The sequence below is a fragment of the Podarcis cretensis genome, assembly GCF_951804945.1.
Source record: "Podarcis cretensis genome assembly, chromosome: 2".
In the NCBI taxonomy this organism is placed as follows: domain Eukaryota; kingdom Metazoa; phylum Chordata; class Lepidosauria; order Squamata; family Lacertidae; genus Podarcis; species Podarcis cretensis.
This window is the reverse complement of record NC_137171.1, coordinates 84,594,618-84,619,960: the sequence shown is the minus strand read 5'-3', so window position 1 is coordinate 84,619,960 and position 25,343 is coordinate 84,594,618. Positions and strand designations below refer to the sequence as shown.

At 44.9% G+C, this 25,343-nt stretch overlaps 1 protein-coding gene across 5 annotated transcripts in view; it reads right to left on the bottom strand.

The window, feature by feature from the left end:
• FLNB (filamin B) overlaps positions 1 to 23,842 on the bottom strand; it is an 82,754-nt gene extending 58,912 nt beyond the window's left edge. For 3 of the 5 annotated variants that reach the window (XM_079966991.1, XM_079966992.1, XM_079966993.1), the window contains exon 1: positions 23,350 to 23,796. In XM_079966991.1, coding sequence (XP_079823117.1) covers positions 23,350 to 23,641 — 292 coding nt within the window. In that variant the 5' untranslated portion in view covers positions 23,642 to 23,796. Of the gene's footprint in view, positions 1 to 23,349 lie in introns of all 5 variants that reach the window. The other 2 variants (XM_079966994.1, XM_079966990.1) reach the window with 2 other exon arrangements.
• Between the last annotated feature and the right edge of the window lie 1,501 nt (positions 23,843 to 25,343).

Sequence of the window (25,343 nt, the reverse complement as noted above, 5' to 3'; positions counted from 1 at the left end):
GTTTTTCCTGACTGCCAGGTTATCTGTTAATGCGTTATCAGATTGCCTTTTCTGGTAGTCTGGCCATTCCTTTTGAGATGGTAATTACTTAATTCCTAGGACAATGGGGAGGGTTTTTTTGTTTTGTTTTTCATTTTCTCCCTCCTTGCAGAGAAACATTTGGTCAGTTTGGGAGTTAAAATGGTTTCAGGACTGCCCTCCTGTGCTGCTTCAGATATGTGGTTTATATATTTATGTACGTGTTTGTTGGTATATTAATGAACATTGATTATATATCTAAGATCTTAAAATTCTTATAACAGCCGCTTACAGCACATTAAAACAGCAAATAAAACAATCCAAAATAAAACAGCGACAAGGCATCTCTGCCGATCAGCCGACAGTCTATGCCAGAGAAGACAAATTTAGCATACAGTGGTACCTCGGGTTAAGAACTTAATTCGTTCCGGAGGTCCGTTCTTAACCTGAAACTGTTCTTAACCTGAGGTACCACTTTAGCTAATGGGGCCTCCCGCTGCCGCACGATTTCTGTTCTCATCCTGAAGCAAAGTTCTTAACCTGAGGTACTATTTCTGGGTTAGCAGTCTGTAACCTGAAGCGTCTGTAATCCGAGGTACCACTGATTCTTTTCTGTTTTTCCAACAGTGAATTGTTTAAGTATTTAGCTGGTGGCCTTCTCACTTTCAGATGCTAGTTCTTCAGAAATTGCTGTAATTTGTTCCAAATACATCTTTGGTTGTTACCCATGCATTTTAAAACCTGGGACACGTTCAAAACAGTAGTAACATTCTGCCCCTTCTCCTACTTACAGCCCATTGTGAACCTCACATGACTGATCAATACTGAAACTGAGCAATCTCGCAAGTATGTACTTGCAGCCCTGGGAATTAGTCAGATCCTGGAGACCAGCGTTAAATATTTACTAAAAAGAAGAATAGTTATTCAGGTTTATTACTGGCATTTACTAGCTGGGTTAAGTTCTGCACTGCAATCCAAAGAATTCTTTTCAATACAGTCCAGAGGGACACCCAATAGGACCTTTTGCCTTGCTTAGAAACAGTTCTCATTTTGCCAGCAACCCACTATTCTGCAGGACCACCGTTCAAAACAAAGTTTACGGCTCAGTTTATTCACGAGTAACTGGACTGGGAAACACCAACTAAAACCTCGTTGCATAAGAGCCAAGTGAATTTGTTAATTTTTAAAAACTTTGTCCTGCTGCAGTACTACAAGGAATTTGCTCTTAAGACAATTAGCGGAAACACGATAAGCTACTGTGGTCAGTTTCCTTGGTAACTGGAATACACAGAAGAACTATGCTTTTTACTGGCACGAGCAAGAGATTAGAACATGGGCAAAGGAAGGACAGTATTGTTATAAGCTAGATTTGGCAGCTTGAGAAACCAGGTTAACTGTCACTTGAAACAGGATAGCTCAGTTGGTAGAGCATGAGACTCTTACGTCTCAAAGATCATGGGTTCAAGTCCTGTCCCCCCACCATTGGGAAAAGATTCCGGCATTGCAGGGGGTTGGACTAGATGACCCTTGTCCCTTCCAACTCTACAGTTTTATGATATTATAACTCTGGAAGTGACCAAACTGGGACATACCTATGGTGAACAAGCTCCTATGTAGTACTACTGGCCAAGAATGAAAGGCGGCCAGTTCTTAACATATTCACTGGCATAGCAACCATTTGGATTGTGGAAGTAAGAAGTTCAGCAAACAGCACAAACTCCAAACTTTGACACCACTTTGCAACCGGGCATCTTGACTGTGCCACCTGTGCACCTAGTTTAGATTAGCAAGAGCATGGAGAAAAAGGCTGCTCCATTGCAATGGCAGCCCATTCCCATAGATTTTCCTAACCCAATCCCAAAATAGGTTTTATTTGGGCTTGCTTTCAAATGCCGGGAGCAAAGTAAGTTTAGGGCAGGAAAGTAAGACTTCTAGAAAAGATTTTATGTTGGATTTTTTTTAAATGGTTACCAGCAGGCTTTGGGCAGCACACACGCTTATCTGTTCCACTGTAGGTCATCATACTTGACATTAGCTCGGTTATGGTGTGCAAATTCAAATTTATTCCCTCCAGTTCATTTGTATTTGTTAGCCACACTATTTCTTGAAAGGGTATCCACTTTTTGCAATGTTTTCAGTAAGAATAATGTCACTGAGATTGTCTTCTCCTGGCCTCGCCTTGATTTGAGATTACACCCAAGGCTCCTAGGGAAGGGAGACAGATGTATCATTTATAAACCTAGTGTCCAGAGAGTAATATACTTCTTTTGGCAAGCCTTCAGAATTTTGTACTTAAAACTTAAGGTAATAGTTCAGAGTGATTGCTATTATTCTACAAGGCAATACAACTAAAATACAGTATCCCCAGCCATGACATTTATTTTAAGGGATTTACAGTATCTCAAAGGGTACGAGCCGCTATAACTTAAATGGCAGGATTTCTTCTGTAGCCAAATGCACCCCTTCACCTTGGGTGACCCCTTACATTGGGTTCCAGGCATTGAAAATCGGTGTGCCTTATAGGCAGACACCCACCTAACGTGCTTGCTGCCTTCTAGACTGCACCTTTTCCAACCAGGGTTCCACGGGATGCTTGGGTCTGTCAACATTTTACAATGCATTACCTGTTTTTACTTTGTAGGTGGATGTTGGGGGCAGGGAGAAAGGGCCATGGTACTAAAAAAAAGGTGTGTTTCCTCTAACCTATAAGGGCTGAAATCCACTGGTATAGCACAGCTATTTTTCCATGAAAAAGTGTAAGCCAGTTTTGTAGGTTTGATGCAGATCATGCAGATAACAGCAGCTAGTAGTACATAATTTGATAACTTCTCTTTTTGGGGGGCCTTCCACTGGAACAGAGGGCAGAGCTTAGTGACACATCTGCAATTTAAAATGACAAATGTGACCACTGAGATTATTATAAACCCGAAGCATGTTATTTTTGGTACTGTTAGCTTATAGTCTTAAAAAAAAAAAAAAAGAACCACTAGAACTGAGCAAAGATTACTATATGCCTTAAAGGGGCAGCAGCAAAGGTTCTGCTACCAAGCTGCAATGCAGTGTGCATATGCTCACATCCACACACACTTTCACTTGGGAGAGGCACATTGTTCACCAGCATGTTAACCACCAACAACTGACAAGAGAAGAGTCTAAAACATGACCATTAAAAGCATAAATGATGTTTAGGGCCAGAAATAGCTCTGAGGAAAGTCGCAGCAGCCCCGTATGCCTAAATCTGCAAGATGTATTCCTTGGAAGGAATTCCTTGCAAGATGTATTCCTTGGAAGCAGATCACCCCCATGACAAAGCAAACAGAGGGTGCCAAATAGCTTTCTAGTTGTAGCAGAGAGTTTGGCTTCATATGCTTTACTTAAGATTGGTCTTTTAGGCAACATCAGACACAGTTTGTTGAGTTTGTTGAGTTTGCAGGAAATGGCATGTTGCAACCCATCAAACAATGGAAGCATATGTACACATGTCTCACTACAAATTGTTCCCATTATGGTAGGACATGAATTGTCGTAATGTCTGAAACAGGTCATTCCTCCTGACCTTAAGACTCAAGCCTGTGGGTCCAAACCATAGCAAGAGGACATGATCTCTGAACTCTAGTACAGAGAATAAACATGTTGCAGGAAGGAGCAGTGCAAGTTCTTGACCAGAGTTGTGAATAGAAATGATATTTGCAGATTTCCTTGAAGGCAGAACTCCACCATTTAATTTTTTTCAATGTGGTCAGAGTCCATGAAAGCTTGCATCATAATAACTGTGTTGGACTTGATAGTGCCACATGAATTTGATGTTCCTGCTACAAGACGACTAACACAGCTACCATTCTGGACACTAATCATTTCAGACACCAGGAAAGAGCCAGAGTATACTACAAGGAAAATACAGAACATACTAGAAAAGGCGTGGGGGAGGGGGGATATGTGGCTATCCATATGCTGCTGACTACATCTCCCACCATCCCTGGTTGCAGCTGATGTGACAGCTGGTCCACCAAGTGGAGGGCCACAAGATCCCAATCCCTCCCTTTCCATGGAGGCGCAGGTTACAGCAACAGCCAAGGCGACATTTTTCCACCTTCGCCGCATCAAGCAGTTGGTCCCTTACCTTTCCCGCTCCGACTTGGCCACAGTGATCCATGTGACGGTCATCTCCAGGCTTGACTACTGTAATTCGCTCTATGCGGGGCTGCCCTTGAAGCTGTCCCAGAAACTCCAGCGGGTACAGAATGCTGCAGCGAGGCTCCTCACGGGGTCTCTGCCATGGGAGCATATTCACCCGGTGCTTTTCCAGCTGCACTGGCTCCCGGTGGAGTACAGGGTCAGATTTAAGGTGCTGCTTTTGACCTTTAAAGCCCTTCACGGCCTAGGACCCTCATACCTACGGGACCGCCTCTCCTGGTATGCCCCACGGAGAGCCTCAAGGTCTATAAATAGCAACACCTTAGTGGTCCCGGGCCCTAAGGAAGTTAGATTGGCTTCAACCAGAGCCAGGGCCTTTTCAACTCTGGCTCCGGCCTGGTGGAACGCTCTGCCTCATGAGACCAGGGCCCTGCAGGATCTGATTTCTTTCCGCAGGGCCTGTAAGACAGAGTTGTTCCGCCTGGCCTTTGGCTTGGAGCCAATTTGATTCCCTCCCTCTCTCTCTCTCTCTCTCTCTCTTTTTTTTCTTTCTTTTCCTTCTCCTCCTGCGATGAGGCTACATTTTAATATTTTAATGTTCCATTATTTTAATGTTGTATTTTATTTTTGTTTTTAAGTTATAATCATTCTTCTTGTTTTTATTATTTTTTGTAAGCCGCTCTGAGCCCGGCCTTGGCTGGGGAGGGCGGGGTATAAATAAAAAAATTTATTATTATTATTATTAGTTGCCTTACAATGGCTGCAAATGCATCCTTTGGTGTCTTGTAAACTAGGGAAGATAAAGCTGTTGCACGTAATGTTTCAAATCAAGAGTCTGTTGCAGACCTGTGGTTCTTTGGGTAAAAGGCCACAATGACCCATTGTCAACCCTCCGGGCGCCACATATCAAAATAGGTGCAGCTTAAGTGTTAGTATGCGTGTGGTGCGAACTGCAGTTCTCAAAGCTCCCTTGCAATGGTCCCATCCACCATTGTGTATCATTTCAAACCATTTATCATTAAAATCAGTAAAATTTAAATTTTCAATATAATTTTGAATGGGCAACACATCTTGAGAGCACATAGAACCACCTTTTGGGGGTGCCAAATACTGCCCGTGGTTTAGGGCCCCCCACCATGTTTAAAGGAAGCATTTTTATACCCCCAACCACCACAAGGACCAACACTATTCCCTGCACCTCCCGCTTCTCAGAAGGCATTTAGTTTTTGAATAAGTGTTAGAAGTTTCAAGTTTCTTAGTACAGAGTCACAAGCCATTTGTCTTCGGCAGCTGTAGTATTTAACATGGAAATACTGTCTCCATGTTAAGCAAGTGTCAAATCTTATGGTTGCAGGGATGATTTAGTCCTGCAAGTACTGCGTGAAACATACCCTGCCCTGTTTACTCTTGCAGTACTGCCCCTTAAAACAGAACTGCTAACTTTCCCATCACCTGCCTCCGAATAAAGCACACAACTATCAAAAGTGGGAGGTTTTCATGTTTGTGATTTACCCTGAAAGCAGTGTGAACTGAACCTCATGCAACCAGAGCCACATTAACAAAGTTCTTCTCCCAAGAGGATTGTGCTTTTAAAGAATGCGGTAGGCATTTTAAATAAAAAGGTATGGGGTGTTAGGGGAGGGATGGTAACTCTGGTACTGGACACATTGTACCCCTCCTGGGGTAGTTTGTCCACCTTTAGTCCCCCATCCTGCACTCAGCTCTCACCTGTGGCTCCTAGAAGCTGTCAGCATACGAAAGTAGCCACACCCCGGGAATGGCTTCCATTGGCCAGCTAAATCAGGTGAGGATAACCAATGGGTCTCAAACCCTTGGTAAGTTAGCGACTTCCCCCTGCATGCAAACACAGGCTCTGGTGGATTAAGCAAACGAGACCAATAGTGCCTCCAACAGCCTGGAAGGCAGCTCGTCAACCTGGGAAGGTAGCCCATCTAGAAGGAAAACTCTGGTCTTAAAACTCCACTGCCTTATGAGATAACTTCAGGAGAAGAAATGGCACAAGAATAAACCCTACACATATCCAGAGTATAGTCCTTAAGACGGCTGGATGGTGCCTTGTACCCCTCCTTCTGACAACTCCTGCAGCCACTCTGGTGCCAAAAGCATTGCTCTGCTTTCCTTTGAACCACAGCAGTGAGTCTGGGGGGACAGTCTTGTACCCTAGGCAGCCCAGGAGCTCCACACACACTGCCCAGGCTTGTGCCCCAGGGAGGTCACTTTGGTGTTGCTAATTTGACCTCTTGAGACAGATGCCAACAAGTGGGATGCCAAGAAGTATGGCAATGAATACTGGGGTGCTTTATTATGCTGCTTAGAAAACATCTGTGGCACATTTGCTAAGTGATCACTACTTAAGTCCAAGCTCAGGTTTGTTTTTCACCAGTTCTTGTTATCACTTAACATTTACCACCACCAGTTCTGAGTTAAGAGCCTTTTGGCTATTAAGATCTGGCACTAGTGGTATAACAGGAGTCAGCACCTGGTAATGCTTCCTTTTCCAATAAAATTTTTCTACAGCCAACCTGGAGAACTTTGGTTCCATTTATTACTAAAACAGAAACTTTAGCTTTCGAAAAGCCCTTCCTGTGTCCTTAAAGCCTGCTGCAGCACGCTTTGAATAAATGACATCATTGGCAAACTTGTTATGCTGACAATAACCCCCAGGAGAACAGGCCCCCCTCTTACACTAAGCAAAGCACATTCCACATTAGTGAGGTCACCCCTTGTTCCCCATGTATGTGAAAAGCCCCCAGAAGCTGCAGATGAGATCAGTTTGCTTCGTTACTGGCTTGACTGGAACACTGCCTTGCGAAGCATCCGAATATTGATGCACATATTCCCAGGAGATTTTCTTGGCAGCCATTCTAACCTGCACATGCACAGAATCATTCCCCAACCCCCCAATGCTGCCTTTCATTTCGACGCAAGCTGCCTCAAGCGTTTATAGAGATCTCTTGTTCTCGCTTCTATGGCAATTGCTTTGGCAGCCCAAACCTACCTCAGAGGTTCTAGATTCATTCATCCAACAATCGACGGGTGAATGGATGCTGTGGAAGCAAGCATCCTGAAGAACAGAGCTGCACCACTGGACCCCCAGGGCGCTGACAGTCAAGGAGTGGCAGCTCCAATGGAAGCACATGACAACTGTGCTAATCGCTGCTAGGCCAAAGTGACAAATCAGGAACAGAATGGGTGGGACAGTCCAAGACAGGTTATGCAAAACAATGTCAGGAAAGTGCTTTCAGAGGTAGCACTATAGTCAACAGCTAATGGTATGGAAAACTATTGTCTGGAAAGCCCTATGGTTACGTCTGCACCCACATTCACCCACATTCCCAGTAATCTGCCACCATCCGTATGAGTACAAAAGTGTTCTGAAGTAGCCCTGCCTGCTGATTAAGGCTCCAATCCTGCATTTCGTTTCAGATATGCCAGAAAGGAGGTATTAACTTTCCCACAACATTGTTCATGGTAGCCGTCTAGACATACAACAATGCCCCCCTTCAAGTTGGCTGCTTGAGGCTGCTGTCTGGAATATTTGTTCATGGGTCTATTTTCAGGCAGGCATCCCACCAGCCTGTTCTCCGAAATACTAGAGTGCCCACTCATGAATAAAATGCACTAGTCAGTGGCTACACATCACAAGCACATGAAAACCAGTAATAATGAGAAAACACCAATTCCAGTGATAGGCCATTTAGGAAGGAGACAGGACACCCATCACCAGGCCTCAAAAGGAACTGAACACTCTGGTAAGTATTTATGTTTCTCCAGCTGTGTATCTAGATCAACTAGCCACTGGCTCTGGAATAAGGCAGCCATATAAAATAACTGTTTGAAAGGCACATTACACTTATGGCTCCTGCCTAGCATGCTTCCATGTCTTCAAACCTCACTTCAAAAACAACAGCATATGACTGCAGAGTAAGATAAGATGCTCCATCTTCCAATGCTATTAAATTTAGGTAAATATAAATAGAAACTCCCATTATTCTGCTGTCAAAGAAATTGGGGGGGTGGGTGGGGGGCAGAAAGTATGAAGCATTACAGAGACCTTGCATGGCCCCATGAAAGTATAGAAACCTATAATGAAAGTGTATCTAAAATACACTAGACTTCCCCCGAACTATTGAGTTCGAGCTGTTGCTTGACTACAATCCCTGTTACACCGGCTGAAGTGAGTTCAGGTGATCATTACCCTGGAGGACACCAAGTTGGGGGAAGACTGAAATTACAACAGAGCTGGAAAATACTAGGAGGATTCAGTGCATGATAAATTGCACAGTCATTTTTGTTATTTTCCCCACAAAAGGCCTCTCACAAACCAGAACTTCATTCTCCAAAAGGCAGACCAGTCTTGCAATTTGACATTTGCAAGACAGAAATAAAACAATCCTTCCAGAAAGACTAGGCAGAAGAATGCAGGTTCTGTGGGCTTGGCAACCCACACAACCATCATCAACATATGCCATAGTTCAATGCATATTATTCTACTACAAGTAAACATCAACAGTATGCAAAAGCTTTCCAATTGGACAAGAAAAGTGCCACCTCAGATCGAGGCTGGAAGGACTATGCACACCACACTCCTATTTCAGTGGCTAATTGCAGACAACAGACCCTCATTTAAGCCTGCAGTTATCTTTAAGGTATGTTTGGCTTTGAGTCTGTGGCATTAAAAGTGCAAATTATGTCAGCTTCAAGCCACTGTTGCCTTCTCATTTCCTGATCGCAATACCCTCTCATTTGATAATACAGAGTCTTGTCAAAATGTATGGTTTATGCAGACAATTATTGCTATTTACAGTTCATGCACAGATCATAACTACATCTGAGGTTCCTGTTGCCAGGAAGGCAGCAATCAAGGAGCAATGTGCTTTTTTTTCAACACTATTAACTAGATATATGCATTGACATCCTTTATATGTCTCTGCATTATGTTCTGCTATAAGTACCCTGTCCAGAACAAAAAAATCAGAACCTTCTTGGCAGCCTACATTTCCTAAAGTTGTCCTTATTACAGCGACCTATCAGAGGTCAGGGTGGTAGACCTGGAATAAGTAGGCCCAAACACCTTTGACTTTCACTCTAAAGGGAGTTGTGCAAGATCTCCTTAGGCTTCATTATCTAAAAGCACAATGGGAGTTTATTTTTAGCTTTTCCTAAAGCCAAAGCCTTTGCAATACCAACTATCAAACTATTTGGTATCTCAGGTAACAGGCTAGCCAGGTCTCAAAACCAGCCAACTAAACTTCTCTCATCTTGCTCAGTTTGATCACTGAATACTGTTCATAGGAACTATTCAGAGACACAGCCCTCAATGCTCACCTTCACTATGAAGAGTAAACTACCACCTGGTGCCCTTTGTGGGGGATCAGATAAGGCTGCTTCATAGAGGGATGGCCAATGTGGTGACCCCTAGAAATTGCTGACCATCCCTGATCACTAGCCATGCTGGCAGGGGCTGATGGGAGCTGTAGTCCAACGGCTTCTTCTGGCCTTATCTATCCCCAGTGGTAGAAGCATGCAGACTCAAAATACTGGAGACCTCCCAGAAAGAGGAAAGGGTTCATCTCACCCAGGCAGGCTTGGGGTGAAGCTGGAAGTGGCCATCTTTCCCACAACTAGCTTACCAATATTTGTTCCTTATCCATATAAATATGCTCAAAAAAAGTCTCATAAGATTCCAGTTACTCATCTGCAGCAGCTTGTTTTAGCAATCAGTCAGTAGTAGAGGCTACATGGTTAGTGACAAAGTCTGGGGAGCTTCCAAGACCAACATCCACAGCATTAGCAAGCATGTTTACTCACACTGGGTGTGGGTCAAGATGCTTCCAGGCAGCCATCACACCAGCAGAGGACTGCACAGATAAGTGAAGCTATTTAGATATGGTAGAGCCAAATATCTTCTGTGCAGCACACGCCAAACACTAAAGCCACAGTGTATACGGGTTTTTTAGAGCCAAAACCAACACGTTGGAAGTAATCAGAAGTGATTACTGTTTGGGGAAATCCTTGACTACAATGTACACTTTGATTCAGTTTTTCCATCTGAAACCATCCAGAGTCACCACACATAACAGGATTGGTGAGAGGAAATCCCATTCATGCAAGTATGCACAGTTCAGCCAGGCTCCATCACAATCAGAGAGCAGCATTCAGAAAAAGGAAGTGTTCTAGTCAAAGGAAAAACATTTTAATGTTCATAGCCTGGTACACCTCTTAAAACTTTTTGATACACGCAATATTTTGGCTACTAATATGTTTTAAAGCATTTTGATCAAGGCAAGCAACGCAAGACTCATGGCATAAGCCTAAAAGATGTCCCCATTTTTGTTAACAAAACAACCAATGTTTCACCCAAGTCACACTTATTGTGGCCACCACATTAAGCCCTGGGACAAAAATTACAGAATAGAGCTGTAGAACTGCAGAGTTGGAAAGGGACCCCAAGGGTCATCTAGTGCCCAGTCACCTAGACTAAGCAAGAATAGGGGAGAGGCCAGAGGCCATCTTGGCGGTCAGTCCTGGAAGAATTTGACCACAACCAAGATTTAATTGCAAGGAATAAGTGATCAACTGGGACCAGTACTTGTGGGAAGGGATGCTTTCTCTCTCATCAACATTAATCGAGGAAATGGTTTGCCTGTGCAGCTTTGAGAGACCAGTCTGCCTTCATTAGTTCAACATCACCTCCAAGAGTGGAAGATGGGCAGCACTGCTTCCTCTGCCCAGCACAGACATTCTTCAGTGCCCACACCAAGCAGGCCAGTGACACATGTCTGACTAGGGGGACTCTAAGAATTGCACACAACCTATTAGACATTTACCACACATAGGCAAGGTTAGTCTCTCTTTTAAAGTTTATGAATGGCAACCCATGAAACATCACAAAGCCATTAATAATGCTCAATAAAGTCATATGTAAAAACTGCATCAGATCTGATACAGATTGGGATATAAAAAAAAAAAAAATCCACTTAAAGGGCTTTTTGAAAAAGGAAGGCCTTCAATGGGAGTCAAAAAGGAAAGGTCTGGTGTATAACTGGGAGGGTGCCACCACAATGAAGGTCCAAATACTACATCATACAGAATGAATCGCCTGATAAGGTCATATCTGCAGGAGACCCTCTTCTATAGAAGACAGTGATTGGTTAGGTATGTAAAGGGGTGAGACGGTCTTTTAGGTATCCTGGTGGCCTTTGAACACTAATACCAGCACTTTGAACTTAGCCAGATAGCCGATTCATAACCAGTGCAACTCTTTTAGCAGCAGGCAAGCCATCTGTGCAGCTTTCTCTCCTGAAGAGGAATTGGTATGCCGCCACCGCATCCCACCAGAGCTAGCCGGAGTCTCCCCCATCAGACAGGCACCCTCCTATCAGCAGCAATTCAGACTGGCTACAGCCCCACTGCGGATGCTCCTTGCAAAGAAGTGGCAGGAACACCATTTTTGAAAGGGGTTCTTTTTTCCCCTCTTGGCTCACTGCTTGACGGGTCTTTCCCCTGAAAAACACAGAGGCTGCAGGCGAGAGCGGAAAGCCTAAGTAAAATGTGTGTTAAGATGCAATACCAGTGTATAGGGACTTTCCAAGTCTTTGAGTCACTGGCACATAAACCTGCTCAGCAGTTTAAAGTCAGAACCTTGCAAGTGTCTGAGCTGACCATCTCCATTTCCTGCATTAAGTTGCAGCAGGATACTGTTGCTGCAGGGCCACTAATTTCCTCAGCTGCCTACCGAGTTTCAGTTCCCCAAGCTCTTTACAGTGGTACCTCTGTTTACGAATAAATTCGTTCCTGAAGTCCATTCTTAAACCAAATATGCTCTTAAACTGAGGCACACTTTCCCTAATGAGGCCTTCCGCCGCCATTTGGCTTCCATTCATAGACCGAGGTAAAGTTCGCAAACCGGAACACTACTTCCGATTTTGTGGAGTTCATAAACCAAACAGTTCATTAACAGGGCTGTTCGTAAACCAAGGTACCACTGTGCTCAGAAATCTCACCTTTCACTCCACTCCTGAAGAGCCCCATCAGCCGCCACAGTGCCCAGAGGGAAGTTTTCCCTTGCAGTTTGTAGAGCTCCAAACACATTTTCATGTCAGCTGTGCTGCAGATCAAACAGTTATCTCCACCTCCACACAGAAGTCTTTTTAAGATTTCTGCCTCCCACCCCCACTAACTTAATTGAGGTTTGGGCCTGGTCCCACTCAGAGCAATGTTATGTCAAAGCGGCCTTCACTTCCTAAGAGGCAGCAAGTAGAGCTGTGCTGCTAAAAGCATTAAGCCATTTCACTATTGATTCATAAAGTGAAGGAGCACAACTTAAGCGTTATTTTCACCTGTTTAATCCAATTAGGGATCCCACAGCAGCCGATGAAATCAGAAAGTATAGTACTTGGTCAGGTTTATACCACACCAAGTTTCTAACGTCAGAGTTAAGGGCGTTGGCACAAGTCCCAGTTCAGTTGTCAGATCATGGTGGTTATTGTTCACCCATTTCTTGAGCTACTTCCAAGACACAGAGCACCGCAATGCAAAGTGCACATGAAACACTCAGACTGCCTGGGTGGCCTCTATCATTGTAGCCCATATGGATGCAATACCCTAGCTTTTAGCACACTTAAAAAAAAATGCACTGCTATAAAGAATATGACTTTGCACCACCACAAAACTATGTTATGTCTTTGACTTCTACTGAACAGAACTTGGGGGAAGGGGCCACAGATAGTGAAGCCTGAGTTTTCCAACCCTTGTGCCAGAAATATAAAGCAGGCAAGTGGAGAGCGGCTCCCATCCATAAATAAAGGGGCCAGGAAGCCACTGGCCCTACTTTTATCTCAGCTTCATGATAATGTTTGGGGGGAAAGTCGAAAGCATGAGAGTTGCTTCATGTATTTAATGGGAAGAGTTGGAAGGAGAAAAGAGTGGCAAACATACTTGCTGCAGCCAGCTTCCTCAAAGCACAGAATCTTTTTTTAATTAATCCTACCCACTCCTCCCAAGTTCCCAGCATGTGATAGATATGAGCTGTTTGCAGTGGAGCAAGCATTTCCTACTTTCCTTTATCAACAGCAACAAAAAAAGCACCTCTAAACAAATTAGGCTAATAAAACACATAGTTGCAAAGGGGGGTGAGGAGGGAAACCCAAGGAGTTAGCAGTTCTGGTACTGAAAACAGATTCCTGGGCTGAGCATGTCCCTCAGAAGCTCCCTAGGATACATTCAGCCCCACCCTACCTGCAGACACTATTTTGAAGACCATGAGATGCCAGCAGAAAATACCCGGAAGGAGATTCCCCCCAAGTCTGAAGTCTGCCCACACCTGTGGTAGAGGATTTGTGGGAGACAAAAACAGTACACACAGCATGAAGTGAGGAAACCCCTCCAAGTTAAAATTACCTACAGTGTGTGAATTGAATCTAAAGTTGCAAGTAGTGATTTATGTAAGTTTGTGGGACCCCTGCCCTGAACTCAAGCAGATGACCCGCCATAGGTTACCTTTTCCACGTAACAATTCCTTTTACAGAGAAAAGTAGTATAGAGCGAATCAATTAAACGCTCAATTAAAACAGGAGCAGCAAGGCAGCAAGCCCAGCACCCACAAACAAACGCTGGATAGAAGGAATAGTCTTTCCTGGCTCACAGTAGGAGCCTTGGTCTTTTACCTCCACTATGACAGCTCAATAGCACCAAAGAGTTATGCCCAGCCTACAGTTCTCTAGAACTGTACAGAAGCATATTTCACGTGATGAATTGAGTACATCTTTGCCAACAGTCATTCTTCAGATTAACAACGCAATTCTGCACAGATGGTTCATTTTTACATGACATGATTGCGCTGCCAGCAGCAGCAGCGCCAGTTTCTCTCCTTTCTTTTTGGTCGTGTTGAAGGGTCTCAGAGGATTTTCAAGTCTATTAAACCCAAATGTCCCTGCTTCTCTCTTACAGGAGAAAACCTTCAGAGCGGAGGCAAACAGTGTGAATCTGTTTGCAACCCTCGATTTTGCATACTCAGAAGTAAGCTCCATTGAACAATGGGACTTATTCCTTGAGCATGCATAAGATTACAGCCAAAGTCAATAAGCCCATCTCATTGGAAGCTGTTCTGTTTTGTTGCATTCCCATCCCACTTTTTTCCTCCAAGGAAATCAGGGTAGTGCACATGGTCCTCATTTAACCCCCACAACCACCCTGTGAGGTAGGTTCAGCTGAAAGGCAGTGACTGGCTCAAGGTCACCCCGTGAGTTTCATGGCTCAGCTCAAGCTATAGCCCAGGCTTCCTCAACCTCGGCCTTTCAGGTGTTTTGAAACTACAATTCCCATCATCCCTGACCACTGGTCCTACTAACCAGGGATCATGGGAGTTGTACACCAAAAACATCTGGACGGCTGAGGTTGAGGAAGCCTGCATAGCTGCTAAATGTTACTTTTAAAAAATGTGAGCAGTTGTCACTTGCTAATGCCAGAATTCCAGGTTTAACCAAATACTGTACCTGCAAGGATCATAACACTGGCAAGCACCTAGCAGGCTAATTCATTTTTGCAATCTCCATCTTTAGACTTGAAGGCCCAGCCCATTTAATTTTTATTCCCCATCCCTTGCTTTCAAACTCATCTCACCTGATTAAGAGTTCTGGAGAACTTGAAAGCTTGCACATTTCATGATTCTTGGCTTGTCCTAATACAGGTATTATATAGCTATGGGTGTTGGGAGATATTTTTCATCCCAACACAGCTGTCTTTGTTGGTTTGTTTTTATGCCTCATTTAGGTAGTTGTCTTTCATTGTAACTGCATCTGCCCTCATATTCATATTGTGTGTGTATGTGTGTGTGCTTGTAAATATATACATTAGATATCAGGATTTATCCAAACCTCTAAGAGGATTACATAAAATATAAAGTGTGCATTAAAATTTCTGATAAAAACTTATTTTAAAAACAAGTTCTTTTAAACAGACCACATTACATATACTACAGGCAGGAATTATTCTAACTTCCCAGCTAGCCAGGGCTGGGAATATGTTCTAAGTTACCAGGTCATTTAGATGCCCAGGCAACCAGGCACACACGCACAAACATGTCATTGGAAGGGGTAGGGCAGAGTGAGTCAGTGTTTCATGTCCCTGTGTCACACGACTATAAACTGGGCAAAAAAAAAGAAAAAGCCTCCTACACAGCAATTTTATCTACAATGATTTTACATTTCACCCATTATTAAAACCTAGCACATTACAGGAATAACAATTCTTGTATTCACTAGCAATAAAGCAGTAATGCCAGCTGAAACTCAGTGGTAAAGCCCTGAGATAAGTAATTGGGCTTTTCAAGTAGACGAGTTTCAACTAAGGATGATTAAGGAGTCAGTCAACAGGCAGAAAGCAATCCTTGAACCTTGGGTTCCTCCTCAGGAAGTTTGTCTGCTAAATCATTGTTCTAGGAGCAAAGGTGGCGAGTTGTGCTTTGCAGCACCATTTCCACTGTGATAATCTCTAGGCATTTATAGTTCCTATGCAAGGTTCTGCAAAATGGGAGGAGAGGGAGGAGGAAACTGCCAACATTCCTTTCAACAGTAAGTTGTGAGATCCAGCATTTGCTCTGATCAGGCAGACACAGAAGAACATGCTTTTTTGAAACAGAACAAGCAAAGTCTGTTTATAAGTTCAGGTTACACATGTATTTCAGCTACCAATGCCACCCTTTATTATGAGTACATTAAGAAGCTTCCAATTCAAGATTAAAGAATACAATCCAAGCACCAGTAGTTCCAATACTATCACACACACTCCAAAAGATTTGCCAATGAGGTTTCTATGTCATTTTCACCCAGCAGAGTCATTTTTAATTGCAGCCAAAGCCTCTTTGCACGCACCAACCTGAACAAAGCTATCAATTCACAAGTAGAGAGAAAAAATATTTTTCTATACTAAAGGGCAAGCATGTTTTCTGTACAACTCCCAGCACTTCATGCTTTGTGTGACTAAGTCCCAAGTTCTAATCATCAGCATCCCTAGGCAAGAAATTTCAGGCTGCAGGACTGGGGAAGCCCTCTCTGCCCAAGACCTTAAAAAAAACATTGCCACTCAGAAAGGACAATACTGAATTTATGTTGAAGGTCTGGATTTTTCAAGTTCAATGGGTGGCAACGGCACGCAAACTCAGGGGCAGAGATCTTCTTTGGAATGTTGCTCAAAGTATTACGCCATCTTCCCCTGACCAAAGAAGGGTGCATTAACCACTGTCATGAGGATTTTAAGGCATATGCTTTCATCACTCCGCTCCTTGCCTGAGGAAACTAGAATATTACCAAAGTATGAACATCATACTAGGCTGGGGGTGATTCTGCAATTACACAAGGTATGTTCCTGCATCGTACAGACTAGAAACATGCTGGTTTCTAGTCCCCACATCCTAAAACAGCCAATTATTGCTGCATAACAGTAGCTAGCTTAGCTGTTACCTAGGTTTTTGAGTATATATAAACATGGGGTGTGGACATTAGCTGGCAGCAGTGAAACCACCCTCTCTATTTAAAAAGCTACTACTTCTGTTCACAGAGACAACTGCATATAAAGAAACCCATAAATCAAACATTTCATTTGAACTACTCCACCCAAAATACCCAAGTAGAGTACAGGTTCATTCCTTGAACTGCAACATGAAGACAGGAAGTTGCTTCAATAGCATTACTAATTGCAACTCAATTCACACACCCAAACACACACCCTAGTGAGCCACTGATAAATAGTACAACTATTGCATGATTGAATGTCTAGTACGAATTGGTTCAGTATTTCTCCATATAGTGACATCCAAGTATTGCTTATCAGTGTTCCTGTTAAACTGAGTCAGCATGGGTGTAGTGCTTTTCTACTTCTAAAGTTATCTACCCTATGTTGTAGAGAGCTATTGCCTCTACCACACGATGGTGGTAAAAGATTATGGTTTGGATCAATACTTTCTGTTCTGCAAATACAATGGCACCTTCTGCTTGTGGTACATCCTGTCCAATCCAATGGAGGTTTTCACTGGAGGAGAGGAGATAAGACATTTGCACCAATTCTGCTTGAAGCCTACAGCATTTTGAAGGATCCCCAATCCTCCTGAGCAATTGGCAGGGGCATAAAGGCTTCAGGGGGAGGGGCACTGTGGAGGCGAAATAGCTCCCCCCCTTCCATCGGCAGAAGCATCATCGGAATGGAACTGATCAAAGGAAGTCTGGATCCAATCCCTGATCAGTTGGGAAGAGGCCATCACACTCCACTTATGCACACATTACCATGGGTATTCAAAAAGGAATGTATTAGGAGACTTCTGAATTCCAAGCTGACCCAGGACAATAAAAATGATTTTGTCTACTAGTGCTCATGGATATTTGGTTCCATGTTTCCTTTGAGCCTTTGCCATTAAACCAAACTGCATCTCCTACCACCAGCAGACCACTGCATTCAGTGCTGCAGTTTGTATTTAGTTATTCAAGACTGAAGGCAACCCAACTGTGAATCATTAAGGAGTGTAGTGCAGGAGATATACTAGCATTTTACTGCTCATGAAAAAACCTGCCAGGTTTACTGAAGGAAAAGAATTCCCACAAAGATCTGGCAATATATACCGTACCGAATGAGGAGCACACTCATAACCTGTACTTCAGGAGTGGCACTCTCAATCACACAGCAATCACAATTTTAAAAGTTTGGATCAATTCCCACTTCTTACACTTTCATTTGCAACCCAATTCTGAGCCTAAGAAGAAAGCTACATTGGAACCTGCTTGGGGCAAATGAACCAAAATGGTTAACTAAAATATCAGTTATTAAATTTGATAGCTAGTCATTAGCTGCATGTTAACTGCCAAAATACAGGTGCTTAACCATGCATCTTCCAACAAAAAAGGATTCATATGTCTCTTGTTGACTGAAGCAGCTCTTAATATTGAGGTAAGAGTCTAAATTCCAGATACCACTACTGGTTTAGCAGAGAACAATTCATTACGTAAATCCGCATCTAGACATGAGCTACAGGACACTACAGAGCTGATCATTCAGGGTAGGGTTTTAGGCAGTGATATTTAAGGTTTCAGTATTGCAATGTAATATAGAAAGAGGGTGACAAAATAAGGTATTCTTTAGATTACTGTGATGTACTTATATTTGAAATGCGATATTTTAGACCTAAGCAGGGCTATCCAAAGCAATGCCAGATTTTATCTGATTCAGGAGCATAAACACCTGGAACAAAATTAGTAGGGCTGTTTGTACCTAAGATTTCAGTAAGAACTTCGTAACAAGTTGCAAGTTTATAGATCACATTGAGGCTCAATCCTATTTCAAGCAAGGTGATTGGTTTATAAGATAACCTATGCCAGCAACTGAATCAGAGGTATACCTGCACGCTTGTGGAACCTTCATGTGTACACTTGAGATTCTGAAGTTCCCTTACTTTGCTTTAGGCTGCAATCCTATACCTGGGCAAAGTCCAGTGAACTCAGTGAGATTTAACTTGGGAGGCAACATGCATGGAATTCCGTGTTCAAGTTCTAGCTATGGCACTGAATGCCTTCCAAGACCACACAGGAACTTTTGACCCTTCCTGTCCCATGATGAGTGACAAAGTACCTACAAGGAGGAGGATAGTCCATCAGCCTGCTTGTGCCTCACAGGAGGTGAAGCTAAAGCAGCTGTAAAGCAAAGCTTGATCCTTTTATCTCTAATCCTTTGGAATGTATCAAAATGATGCCGCCACCAAATTATACCTCTGCTATTCCCTGGCCCGAAGATAAGTTTATACCTCTCTTTAGGTGACATGACATGTTAGCATTTAAAGCAGCTTGGAGAATTCAGGATATATGGGAAGCATCCTATTTTCACAATGGCCAGCCAGATGCTTATGGGAAATCTGAAAGCAGATCCTGAGCACAACAACACTCTACCCCCACCTATGACTCCCACCAACTGATATTCTAAGGCGTACTTCCTTCAAGAATGGAGGAAGAACACAGCTATCGTCAAGCTCACCCAGGGCACACAATTCAGAAACTTTCCTTAAACATGTTGCAATAAATCTGATAGAATCAAATATATTGCTGCTACATAGAATGTACTGTAATCCACACATGCAGGAGCCTAACACTTCCTGCTTTGCCCAGACATTGGAGTACCAACTTGTAAGAGGCAGCTTGCCATCTCCCAGGGGCAGTACAGGATGGGCGGGGCCTTGTCTAGTGAAAGGCAAAATTTCCCCCACCCACCACAACAGTTTTTAATGGGGTTTCTGAAACTAGCAGCACCCAGCACTAGTTGCAGGAGTACACATTATTCCGCTTGTTACTTCTGTTGGCGCTTTGCACCAACAATATTCTGCTGTTAATATTTAAACTGAAAAGAAATCAGAGTGAAGTAATCCCTGGAAAAGCAAGTTTGCAACAGCTGTCAAAGGTATTTTCCCACAAGGAGTCTGATTCAGAGCTCAGCAAGGTTTCCGTGCTTCAAAACATATGGGTTACATACAGAGAACCAACATTCTTTTCTCCTATACTTTTCCTTGAAGCCTCAACTCTATTTACACAGACAGGACGTCTCTGAAGTTCTGTTTCAGGTCTCTAACTCAAGGTCACGTTTTGCTCATAACATAGTTCTATACTCCAGAGACACCACTGCAGAGAGAACCGAAGTTACTTCCCCAGTTAAAACTCAGACAGACTTCCAAACAGGGCAACAATTGTTAGAAAGTTAGATTTCAGCTCCCACAGGCAGGTATTAGTTTTATTTTCTTTTGCTTGTTAACACACCAGTTCTGTGCTACTACTTGGCTGCTAATAGGGAACACAGCAAGATCTGGCTATGAGAACCACTTGCTATTAACCCATCTTTTTAAAAGTTTGAAAGCTGCCTTCATTTGCAAATGATGTAGTTTATACTCATGCCCCCACTATTTCTGTTGAAGGTTCAGAGTAGCATTCAGTGCTCCCAAAATATATCCATTACTGCCTTGAAAAAAGCTGCATCTGCAACTGAGAGCATTAAACTATCATTGAGAATGGTTACCAAGTTGCTTGGTGGCAGAGTTTTTTTGTTTTGGGTTTTGGCCAATGGATGAAGTCTCTGCCCAGAAAAACCCTGCCAATTAAGTTTATCTTTGTGAAAATGTTTTAAGAGTATTTGTCACTTTACTGATCCTACATTTGCAACTCTTAAAATGGGAATTATGGGCAGTTGCTAGTAGATGCATAATTTCCTCCCTAAATATCACATAGCCTTCGTCCATAAACATTCACGGACAAGTTGGATAATGCGCCTTTTCTGCCTCAGGGTATGGGCCTGCCTTAGTAAAAACCTAATTCTGCAAGACCCCTTCCTGCTTTCATGCTCTATGGACCCAACAGGCTGTGCACACGCACTCCCAATTATCCCCCTTTGATTTACTTCCCAGAAAACATGCAAAGGTTCATGTAGCTGTTAAAAGCAGAAGTGTTCAATTTTGTGTCACTTTAGAATTGTGATTGGCAGCAGAAAAGCAGGTGCGCTGTTGGTGTCGCTTCAGCTGCTGAAAAAGCCATTTAAGATTTTTTTATAGTTAACATTTCTAAGCCACAGTAAAATATTTTGTTTGTGCTACCTACATGTTTTCACAAACAACTGTTGTGAAGTATATCCTGCATTCTTGGTATACACTACAGGTGTCCACAAGGCATCAGGTTTAGCCTCTCGATAATTTCAGCTGGCATTCTATCCATGCAATATTATCCAGAAACACCTCCTAGTGCTATTTTGCATTATTTATTCCCTCCTTTAATACAAGTTCTGCATTTTGCAAGAAAAGATTCCCAACACAAAAGACACCAGAAACACAGTCAAAGCAACAGTACTTAGCCACAGAGCTTTCTATGCAATTAATGGCTATTGTAATCAGACTACATTTATCCATTCTATAGTTCAACTGTATCTTGGAAGTTTGTTGTGCTTAGGACACTGGCAGCCTTTTAATCACAGCATCTGAAATGCCATCTTTACAAATGTTTTCTGACTAGACTGAAGCTGACTAGTATCTTCCCTCTCTACAACTACCCCCTCCCAACTCGTAAGCTTAGAAAAATGCAGCTTTAAAAGAGAAAATATGGAGTGTCATTATCCATGGACAATTTTTAAGGGAGTCCCAATACAGTTTCCTGTATTCGCAGAAGAATGGACTAGATGACTGAGATCCTTTCACACTTCGATTCTACAACACACACTGCATATGTACCTGTAATTCAGAGTAACATCATGCATCTAATCTAGTGGGCTAGTCCACAAAATCTTATGCCATCAGGATGTCAGTCTTTGAGGGCTCAACAAGATTGTATTTTGCTGCAGCTATCCCTTTGATAGGTGACAAGTTAGTTAATAGTGCACAACACCTTATAGGTGTGATGTGTCAAATATGTACACCCAGATTACCATACATAGCCTATCATTTTGCAGTTTGTCCCATTCCACCAAGAACCTGGTCACAGCTGACTCAACAGCAGTGCCAACTGAAAAAATAGGTGTGAATAGTCTCTACCAAATTAGTCTTAACGTCAAATCCTAATGGTCAAAATAGATATACTATCACAGTCACACTTTTAGAAATCCAGACACTTTAGAATGCTTGCTAAGGTATTAAAACAATTTAACAAGGAAGCCTCAGCGCCTAGGACTTGCCGATCGAAAGGTCGGCGGTTCGAATCCCTGCGGCGGGGTGCGCTCCCGCTGCTCGGTCCCAGCGCCTGCCAACCTAGCAGTTCGAAAGCACCTCCGGGTGCAAGTAGATAAATAGGGACCGCTTACCAGCGGGAAGGTAAACGGCGTTTCCGTGTGCGGCTCTGGCTCGCCAGAGCAGTGATGTCACGCTGGCCACGTGACCCGGAAGTGTCTCCGGACAGCGCTGTCCCCTGGCCTCTTGAGTGAGATGGGCGCACAACCCCAGAGTCTGTCAAGACTGGCCCGTACGGGCAGGGGTACCTTTACCTTTACCTTATTAGCATTCCTTATATACTGCATCCTTAGTGCACAGAACCAACAGCACAGCACATTTTGGCTACACCACGTTCTCCAGACCCAGAGAATAAAATGATTAGGCCGGCTGGGTTTTCTTCCTGACATGCTACTTGGGGGGCAGAGCACTGCTTTGCAAACTACAGTATCACCACAAGCCCCGCAGCTGCTCTTTTAATTTTAAACGGGAACCAAGTTCAGCCCAATGCCTGCTTCTCCCAGGAAAGCAGAGAAGCTGGTGTCAGATCAGAGACTGGGCTTTTATACAGCGCACACCCTTCAGAATCCTCCAGCATGGAAACCGAAGTCTTTGCCGCCAAAAGGAAGTGGCTCTACCTGCTGGGAGGGAGGCACCTCAGGAAATCCTGTCTGAGCAGCGCCAGCCATTTCTCCGCTTTCCCAGGATTAGGCTCGGGCCCCGTTTACGGTTCAATGCGAGCCCGGGGACGGGGGAGTTTGTAGATGGTGGAGACACCATTAATTGGGGCGGGGGAAGAGGGCATGCAAATACCCGACGCCTGGGCGTCCCTCCTCCTCCCAACCGGCGTGCTTTACAACAGTACTTAAGAGACCGTGAAGTGGGGGGGGGGGCTCTAGATAGCTTAAGAGTCCTCCTTTGGCGGGCGGTAGACTAAGAGCCGAGCTGGTTTCAAAGCTCGCAGGGTGCAACAAGCCGGCAGGTACCCGCCCCGGGAGGGTCGGGTTGGGCGGCTCCTCCCCACAGCCGCCCTTCACGCTGGGCTGCCGGGGGCTCGTCGGCGCCTCAGGAAGACGCTCAGCAGCAGAGCCGCGCCCACCTCGCCCGTCCACCCGCTCGCTACTCTAGCGGAGCGGCAACTCGACGGGGTACCCACTGCCAGGCGCTTTGGCCCCACTTCTGCCTTCCTCACGCCGGGAGGAATTCAGACACCTCCCCGCAGCTGCGAACAGACGAGCTGGTTTGAGTTTGCCCCCAAAACCTTGAGCCGTAACCCCCAGGCACAAGAGGTGCCCGGACGGCTGGTTTGAAACGAAGTACCAAGCCCAACTAAAGAGGTCCGAGGATGCAGAAACTGAGCTGCTTCCCTCAGGCAGCCTGCAGCCCGTAAGCGCTGCTCTCGCCCGCCTGCCTAGGCGTCCCCGTTCTTTTGGCCAGCCCCGACGGGCGCGCCACAAGCTCACCGATGGAGACCAGCTTGATGTTCTCCTTCTCCAGGAACTCGAGCGCCACGGACACGTTCTCCAGCTGCATCTGCCGGAAGGTGGGTCGCTGGTGGTACTTGCGGTACATGCGCTTCTGGCTCAGCACCTCCAGCAGCGCGATGAGGCGCAGCCCGTCGCTCAGGTCGAACTGCAGGTTACCGATGCGCTTGTTCACGCAGCGGAGGTGCTCGTTGCACCAGCGGGTGAAGGTGTTCTGCTGGATCCGCTTCCAGGGCGCGTCCTCGGCCAGGTCCTTCTCGGTCACCGGCATGGCTGCGGCGGGGTCGCCTTCGAGGTCGCTGCGGCCCAAGGGAGGAGGAGAAGGAAGGTGGTGGAGGAGATGGTGCTGGTGCTGTTGCTGCTGCTCCTGCCACTGAGGCTGCAAGCTGCTGCTGCTGCTGCTGCTGCCGCCGCCGCTCCAGTCACTGCGAGCAGCCTGGCCCCGCGCCTGCGTGCTCATGTCGAGGCCGCCGCCCCGCCTCCTCCTGGCGGTAATGAGCGGGCAGGCCGACCAACCCGCCCGCCGAGGCTGGTTTGCTGGCTCCCTCCCTCGCGCTGCTGCTTCTGGGTCGCAGCCAAGTGTACAAAACCTACAGGGGAAGAGAAGGAACAGCGCCGTTAGCTTGGCAACCCCAGCCGCCCGGCTCCACCAGCCCAGCGCCGCCTCCGGAGCGCACACGTGCTCGCCTCCAAACAATCCTTTAGAGAGGAACTATTGCGCGCCGTCTGCGCCTGGAGATGTTATATATACCCCACGGCGGCCAAGGGATTGGACCCCAGCCAGGGAGGGGGCGGAGCACGCGGAGCGGCACAACTGCTGGGGGGGGGGGGGAGAAGAGGAAAACGCTGCCCCCCACCCCCGTCGGAGGCGCTGCGCACACCGCATGACAGCCCCCTTCCATTGCAGTCCTGGTTTTGTCAGGCCCGTGAAACCTCCTACTGCCGCCCAGTTTAAACTTTTTTCCTTTGGGATGCCCAGATTCAAATCTCTTCCACCAATAACACTTGCGTGAAAGAAATGTCAAATAATATTGGGGCACAGACACCTTAAAGATTAATAATGCCCTAATCTAGGGAAGCTTTGTCATAAGGTATTTGTTAGGCTTTTAAGTTTCAGGTTTATGGCACCACCTATATGGGGTGTGTTCCTGCAACAGTGTGGTGTAGTGGTGTATGCCAGGACTAGGGCCTGGTGGGAGGCCAGGGTTCAAATTCCCACTCGGCCACAAAGCACACTAAATAACCTTGGGCCAGCCACTATCTCTTAGCCTATCCTGCCTCACAGGGTTGTTGTGAGGATAAAATGTTGGGAGAAACCAGCCTTGAGGTCCTTTCAGGAAAGGGGGGACATGCTGTACATGTAATTCTGAATAAGAAAAAAGACTTGTTTCTGTCTGTGGAAGTTGTATCTGCTGAAATCACTTCACAACTATGCAACTGAGACCACAGGAGTACATGTTCTCTTTTGAATTTGTTGGTTCTCCATCTTCTTCTGCTGTTGCTTTTAAAGCTAAACAACAGCAACAAAAGAGTAGCGGTGCCAGCCCCCCAAGGTCGCAACAGGATGCCGTGACAGCCACCTGTTCGGATGGCTTTAAAAGAGGACCGGCCAAATTCATGGCCATCAGTGGCTATGTTCTACCTCCCATGCCAGAGGCAGGGAACATAAGAAAAGCAGGGCTTTCCTTGTAGTCTCATGCATGTAGAATCAACATCAGAGAACAGCACTGTTAGGCTCACATCCAAGTAAGGGCCCACAGCTAAACCCCATGGCTTCCTTTGTCAATTTTGGCATGGAGGCGAGGCCTGCTTGAGGAGGTAGGCCCACTGGGGACATCTTGCCCAAGAGGTCTTCCTCAAGAATATGGAAGCAGTGATGAATCACAGCACAATTCAGTTACAGATATCTGTATCTGAAGAAGTGTGCATGCACACGAAAGCTCATACCAAGAACTAACTTAGTTGGTCTTTAA